This window comes from Cannabis sativa, chromosome 3 (assembly GCF_029168945.1).
Source record: "Cannabis sativa cultivar Pink pepper isolate KNU-18-1 chromosome 3, ASM2916894v1, whole genome shotgun sequence".
NCBI classification, from domain to species: domain Eukaryota; kingdom Viridiplantae; phylum Streptophyta; class Magnoliopsida; order Rosales; family Cannabaceae; genus Cannabis; species Cannabis sativa.
Window position 1 is genome coordinate 10,241,524 of NC_083603.1, and position 7,804 is coordinate 10,249,327.

A 7,804-nucleotide genomic window follows, 5' to 3' on the forward strand; every position below is an offset into this window, starting at 1 on the left:
AGATTAAAGTGTTCTTGGAGTAAGGTAACCCTAGAACCTAAGGTTTTATATTTTAAAGCTTTTATTTAGTTTGAGTATGTGAAATTGTGAATTGGGGGCTGTTAGGGTTTGATTCTTGTTCAGTTCGAATTCTAGGGTTAGTTTTGATTGATTTTAGTTCCTAGCTGCTTGTTTTGAGGTTTATGGTTGGTTTTATGTAACTTTGAACATTGAGTTCAAAGCTTTTAGCTTTAATGACATAAATTGATTTGGTGTGTTTTTCTGTGAAATACTGGTTGGGTTATCTTGTGAATACATTGGGTAGCTACTTTGGAAAGTTTGGTAACATTTGGTGGAAAATTGAGCAAAGGATGAAGTGTTTTGGGAATACTGGTGCAAACCGGCTAGCCGGTTTGCAGTGCCACAAAAACCGACTAGCCGGTTTTGGCAGGATTCCCGAACACTTCGTTTTCTCAATTTTTGTCCATTTCAGTGCCTCGGATGGGTGTTTCCCCATTTCCAGAGTTAGAATAACCCATTAAGAGCATAACAGAACCTAGAGTTTTGGTTTTGGGTTTCTCAGGATTAGGGTTTTAATCATGTAACTTACCCGGTTTCAAAATGTGATTAGGGCATCCATCTAGCACGAGATTTCCGTTCAGGTCGGCCAGCACACTTGAATTCGGAAAACGGGTAAGAACTGTGTATAATGTGTGATATGGATATTCGAATGTATGTATGTGCTAATGTATATACATGCTTATTTGTAGTGATTCATACACTACCAACACTTGTACGGTTGCGGTACAGAGTGCATTGGTGAGGTGTATGATGTATGGAAATACATCATGGTGTTACCAGCACTTGTACGGGAAGGTACAAGGTGTCTGTGGTACAACACTTAACAATAATTAAGGTGCGGGCCATACCCTACCTACACTAGTACGATGGTATACTGAGTGCATGTGGTACATGGTACATGGTCGTATTCTAGTTAGAACGTTCATACTCATCTGTTAAGCTCTGTAAATAGGTGTATGGTCGCCTATTTACAGGTCAGAAATTATATGATATGTTATATGCATTTCTTACTGGGTCTGTCAACTCACAGTTCTACTTCCATGTGTAGGTAAAGGAAAGGCGAAGGCTGAACAGGAGTGAACCTGAGCTCGGGTGGGATTGTACATGTCAAAGCAGCGCGACCTGGAGTGTTCGGTCTCGGGACATCTGGGGATTGTAATTTGATAGTCGTTGTGCGACCTGTAATAAATGTATATTTTGAAAAGTTAATTTTTACAAAGTTTGAAAACGGGATCCCGACACTTGTAAATATTTTATTATATTACAAAGTTTAATATTTAATGCAAAAATTTTAATTTGGTACGTTTTTCGAGAAAATTCTTTGATTAGCAAAGATTGTACTATAATTGAAAAAGCACTGTAGCGTGCCTTAGCATTAGGGCGTTACATATAAAGTTGGGTACGGGTATATGTGTTCCCTTCCCTATCCTACCCTATCCTATATATTTATATTTATATTTACTTTTTTAAAAAATAATAGTTATAAATATTGATTTTAACTAATATTTTACTTTTTAAAAATTAAAATTTGTGTTTTATTATTTATATTAAAATATTATTTTTTTACTCTTTTGAAATGCAATCACATACATTTTTTTGTTTTGAATTTTCAAAGTATTTTTTTTTTATTGTTTGTAGCTATGTATATTAGTTGCAATTGTATATCAATTAATATATATGATTTGTAAAAAATAAGGAGGGGTCACGACCACCGTAACCCCATATGTACATTCGCCCCTGGTTGTAGTTTAGTAAATCTTTTCTATTAAAAATAAATTATTTTGTATTCTACTTCAAAAACAAGATAATTTTAATTTTAATATTTTTGATGACTAATTTTGATTGAAAGAACTCTTTATTATTGTGTCAATTTCTATTCTAATTGTAATTTCATTTTAAAGTTTACTATCAAATGTATTATTTTTTATTTTAGAACAAATCATCCAATGTATTATTTTATTACAAGAACTCTATTATGTCATTTTCTAATTATGTGTAATTTTCTTTTATTTCAATGTCTTTCAAACATACTGTTTTAAAATTACATTTTTCATAATATAATATAAGATAATATCAATGATTCTAATAATTCCTTAAAGAATTTTTTCTGAAACAGATTTACCATATACAAATTATCATAATTTTTTTCAATTAACTTTATATTAATACAATTTAAACATATATTTCTTGAATAATTAATATGGATAAATAATATTTTAGACCCTTTGTTTTGCAAAAGTTAATAGTTGGACCCTTTGTTTTGTTAAATGATAAAATAGATCCTGTATTTTTCAAAATTGTACAAATAAAATTCGGAACTGATTTTTTGTCAAAATAAAACTTAATAATAATCTAATCTATAGATGTTATGACAAAACTGATTACATTTTATGTATTTGTTCGTGTTAGAAATTTTCCTAAAGTTAGTTATATATACTAAAATATAAAATTGTTAAAAATTAAGCTCAGGGTTTTATTTATACTATTTTAGAAAATATAAGGTCTATTTATCATTTAACAAAACAAAGAATCTAATTAGTAACTTTTGCAAAATATAGAATTCAAAATAGTATTTACCCAGTATTAAATAATATAACAATCTTCAATCATATACATAGTGGAACCCACGTCCAAAAAGTAGTTATTAGAAATATCTTTATAATTTATTGCAAGGTAGTCCTTATCATACAATAAATTGCCTATTGCATACTCAACCGTTAACCAACAATATGTATTCTCACTTGGAAACTGTAATCATATTAATGCTCATAATTTGACTAGGAAAGTTTTAGGGGAAGCTGGAATGGTACTCTTCTAACTTCTTGTTGTGTTTGTTTTTCCTTTGAAGTTATATATTAGTCAAAAAAAGAAAAAAAAAATCCCAACGAAATGGATGGATGTATATATGCTCCATAACATAGACCCATAATTGGTCTCAAAAATATATAACTTGGATTGATGGGCTGAACTCAACTACTTTGTATCACCCATTTTAATTGGAGTAACCTACGTGAGGCCAACAAGGTATCTACGTGTAAAATTTAATCAAGTGCACATGCAACAACATGCCATAAACAAAACTCTTCAAGTTAATTTTTTAGTACTAGAAAGCCTCATAAATTTGAAATAAATAAATAAATAAATGAATGATACTACAATATTTTTTACTGAGAATTTTAACGTAAAAAATTAGGATAAAAAGTAAAAGTGAAATTTGTAATAATATACGTAATATTAAAAATAATAACAAAAATAATTCTAGTCATTTCATTGATCTTAATACGAAAGATTATTATACCGAGGCTGAAGATTATTTTACCGAAATAAAGTAATCTATCTCTTCAATCATATTATTTTTCCTTCTGGTGTGTCTTTCTCTCTCTTTTATTTATTTATTTATTTTTTTTTATAAGTAAGAAACCTTTATTCAAACACACCATCACAAAGTCAAGTGGCAGCCACAAAGGGGGCTACCTCCCTGAACACACAGCTCATGGTAACTCCCGCGATCCTGGAATACCTAGCCAAAGAATCAGACACCGAGTTACTCACACGAGGAATAAAAGAAACAGAAATTTTATCAAAAGAGCTAAGTAAACAACAACAGTCATGAAAAGCAGGGAAAGACCCCTAGGCGTAAGGAAGTTCACAGCTGTTTAAAGCCTTGACAGCAACTTGGGAATCCGACTCCACCAACACTGTCTTGAAGTCCCTTTCCCTTGCCCAAGTCAGCGCACTGAGAATGGCAAGCAACTCAGCTTCAAGAACACTCTCGAACAAAGTGTGCTGCAGTAAGACCACTGCATTCTCTTCTGCTTCCACCAGTTGGACCGCACTAATGCCTGCAATCCCTTCCATAACTGAGGCATCAACCCTCAACCACGCCTCCCACCCTTGGGCCAGGCCAACACCAGCAGCAGGGTCCTCTCCAGAAGGTTGATCTTTAATCAGCGCATCACTGAACTCCTAAAACCTGCGAAGGAGTGATCTTCTCGACAGCTCCAAATTTGGAACCGTGCCTTTGAACAGAGAATTATTCCTGCAACTCCAGATATGCTCAACTAAACAAGCACCAAACAACATAACCGACTCAATCTTTGTGTCAACGAGCCACAAAAACCATTCTTCAAACGACAGTCTGCAATGGTTAGTGGTACAAATTCCCCAAGGGCTGGAGAACCACAAGCTTCGGGCAAAGTGGCAATCTCTAAACAGGTGAGTATCGGTTTCATTACCATCATGGCACAGCACACACAGTTTATCACTCTCCTGCAAGAACCCCAACCGACTTTTAAGAGGGAGACAACCACTCAGAGTTCTCCAAAGTAGATTTTTCTGTCTGTTATGAATCTTGAGCTTCCATAAACTTTTCCACACCCTCTTCTCCTCATGAAACCTGAATTTCTGAGCATGCCAATACGCACTATTGACTGAAAACTCTCCGTTACTGCTAGCCCTCCAAAACACAACATCGTTTTTGTTAATCAACGGCCGAATCCGCAAAATGGCCTCAGCTACACCCGAAGTGAAGCATTGTCTAATCAAGCTTTCATTCCACCTTTGGGTTCCTGGGAGAAAAAGATCAGCAACTGAGGTAAAGGCATGCGTCACGTTGTAAGAGAAAGAGTTGCAAACATCCTGAGGACTAAACCCCGAAACCCACGACCTGGACCAAATGTCCACATTGCGTTCCCCCACAAGAATTCCCGCACCACTAGAACAGAGGGCACGGGTGGATAGAATTCCCTTCCAAACTCTCGAGTCATCCGACTTAACTTGAACAATCCAAAAGTCTTGGACTGCACAATACTTTGCCTTAAGAATTTGCACCCACGGCTTATCGTTTTGCTCCCCATCTAGCAATTGCCAAGCAAGCTTCGCCAAAAGAGCCATGTTGAAATCCTTAAACTTTCTGAAACCCAACCCTCCGTGCCGCTTGGGTTGGCAACAATCTCCCCAACTCTTCAAAGCTAAATACCGCTTCCCATTTTTTGAAGATCCTGTCCACCAGAACCAAGACACTAGGCTATCCATCTCAGAACATATAGTCACAGGGATTTTCAAAGTTGACATAGCATAACAAGGAATACTACTTAGCACAGCACTGATCAAGGTTTGTCTTCCCACAAACGATTACTGTTTCGCTTTCCACCCCTCCAAACGGTTTAGGAGCTTCTCCTTAATGAATTTGAAGTCATCTCTTCTCCTAGCCGAGTAGAAGAAGGGATTTCCCAAATACCTTTCCTTCTTGTCAAGCAACTGCAAATCAAGAATCTCCTGAATGCATGATTTATCCCTGCCCTGCACTTTCGGGGAGAACACCAGCCCACTTTTCCTTCTACTCACTTTTTGTCCCGACCATTCTTCGTATTTTTCTAAGCATTGGCCGAGAATCCTAGCTTCAGCCGCGGTAGCCTTACAAAAGAAAATGGCATCATCAGCGTAAAATAAATGAGAAATAGGCTGAGCTGCCTTACCCACTTTAATACCCGAGATTTGATTTTTGTTTTCCGCTATACAATCAACTTTGATAACACCTCACTGCAGAGAATAAACAGATAAGGCAAAAGGGGGTCGCCCTGGCGCAGGCCTCTTTTAGGAGTAAAAGGTTTCAACGGGGCCCCATTCAAAAGAACCGAGTAAGACACAGACGACACATTGAAGGATCATACGGAAAAAAAGGTCATTGAAACCATTAGCTCTAAGCACTCGCTAAAGAAAACTCCATTCGATGCGATCATACGCCTTGTGCATATCCGTTTTAATCGCCATGAATCCCCGCTTGCCTCTGATTTTTTTCAACGAATGCAAAGCCTCTGAAGCGAGAACAGAACACTCTACAATCCATCTCCCTGGTAGAAAGGCTGACTGGAATGGGCTCACCAGCTTGTCAAGCACCGGCTTCAATCTGTCTGTGAGCAATCTCGCAATAATCTTGTACCCAAAATTACAGAGGCTAATCGGGCGAAACTGATCGAATGAAGTCGGGTTTTCACTCTTCGGGATAAGGCACAGGAACGTATGATTGAGTTTCTCCACAAACTTTCTACTGATGAAAAAATCCTGCACCATTTGGCAAACCTCAGGACCCACCGTATCCCAATATTTTCTGAAAAAAAACTCCCGAAAATCCGTCCGGGCCAGGCGCCTTCAACGGATTAACCTTCCACACCACCTGCCTAATTTCTTCAAACGACGGACATCGAAACAACTCCGCATTGTCAAGATCAGTAACCAGGGGCTGGAAGAGCGAATCAAAATCGTTGTCGAAGACAGGTTGCTGACTTTCATAAAGCAGTTGGAACTGCTTGTTAAAATAAGCCCCTATTCCCTCTCTGTCAAACAACCAACCGTTCCCAACGTCATTGATGGCGCAAATCGAGTTTCTCCTCCGTCGAATCAAGGTAGACACATGAAAAAATTTCGAATTACAATCCCCCAGCGACACCCAAAGATCTCTTGACTTTTGCTTCCATATTCTTCCCATTCTATTTTCCAACTCAAGAATTTCCAATTGCACTTCCACCTCCTCATCACTAGCAGCCTCATCTTGTTGTTGTTGAAGCACACTCAACTTATCATACAGCCTTTTAAGTTGTGTGTCACAAAACCCAAACACATTGCTATTCCACTTTTTGAGCGCTTCTTTCATTTCCGTGAGTCTCCTGCAAACCTGATAGCTAGCCTGACCAAAGCAAGAGTTTTTCCACGCATTCTTGACCACCGCTTTTCAACCAGGGTCCGCCGTCCACACTTCCAAGAACCGAAATGGATAATTGAGTTTTTTAGTCATTGGTTGAGTATCCAGAACCAGGGGGCGTGATCGGAGGCCATAATAGGATGGTGAACCACAGAAGCTTCAGGAAAACTTAGACACCAATGCGCACAGGCCACTGCTCTATCGAGCCGTTTCCTCACGGAGTTATGAGAGCCCCTTGACTTCACCCAGGTAAACTTTGGGCCACTAAAACCCAGATCAACACCTCTGGTTTCCAACAAGAAATTCTGCAGATGAGCCCCTTCACGATTGTGGAACTCTCGGCCACCTTTCTTTTCTTCATCATTAAGAATAACATTTAGATCCCCCCACACCATCCATCGAGTGTCACAATTACAGACTATATATGTCAGCCATCGCCAAAACGCTCCCTTCTCCCTTCCATAAGGTGTCCCATAGATACAGAATAAAGTCCAAGGCTCCTTGTGATCTTCTTCAATACGGCACTCAAACCCCGAATTGAATTTGTTTCTAATACTCAGCTTGATACCCTTTCTCCAAGCAACACAAAACCCCCCAGCCATGCCCATAGAAGAAATATCTCTATATTCTTGAAATCCCAATTTCGTAGTAATTGCATACATCGATTCCTCATCCACCTTAGTTTCCATCAGGTAAATCACATCGAACCCTTCACCCTGAGAAAGCCTCTTAATGGCTCTCTCTGCCGCCGGTCTCCGAAGACCGCGACAATTCCACGCTAGGCACCTCATGGAGAAGGTGGGGGCATGGCTCTGGCCGCCTCCTCGCCATTTCCAAAATTTTGGACATAGTTAATGGGAACATCAACACATTGAGCAAGGACTTGATCCAAATTAATAGGATTACCTTCATTCGCTTCTCTGATCAGTTTCTTGCTCCTTCTTGTCTTTACGCCCGAATTCTTCTTCAAAGCCGAAGATGAAGCCGCCCTAAGCCCCTTCTTACGTCTCCCTTTTGTCGCGCCATAACTTGTGCCTGGATTGA

General features: G+C 38.5%; 2 protein-coding genes and 1 long non-coding RNA gene across 3 annotated transcripts; 1 reads left to right on the forward strand and 2 right to left on the reverse strand.

The window, feature by feature from the left end:
• The first annotated feature begins 656 nt into the window (after positions 1-656).
• On the forward strand, positions 657-1,930 carry LOC133035421 (uncharacterized). Its single transcript, XR_009686641.1, has 2 exons — positions 657-954; positions 1,109-1,930. It is a non-coding gene; the product is annotated as an uncharacterized LOC133035421 (long non-coding RNA).
• A 3,263-nt stretch (positions 1,931-5,193) lies between these two features.
• LOC115710637 (uncharacterized) lies at positions 5,194-6,712 on the reverse strand. Its single transcript, XM_030638994.2, has 3 exons — positions 6,224-6,712; positions 5,944-6,123; positions 5,194-5,475 (listed from the first exon to the last, which is right to left on the reverse strand). Exons 1-3 carry the CDS (start codon positions 6,710-6,712, stop codon positions 5,194-5,196), a joined length of 951 nt encoding a protein of 316 aa, XP_030494854.2.
• Positions 6,713-6,849: 137 nt separating this feature from the next.
• Positions 6,850-7,551, reverse strand: LOC133035908 (uncharacterized). The gene has a single exon (XM_061112349.1). The coding sequence runs from the start codon at positions 7,549-7,551 to the stop codon at positions 6,850-6,852; it is 702 nt and encodes a 233-aa protein (XP_060968332.1).
• Positions 7,552-7,804: the final 253 nt, after the last annotated feature.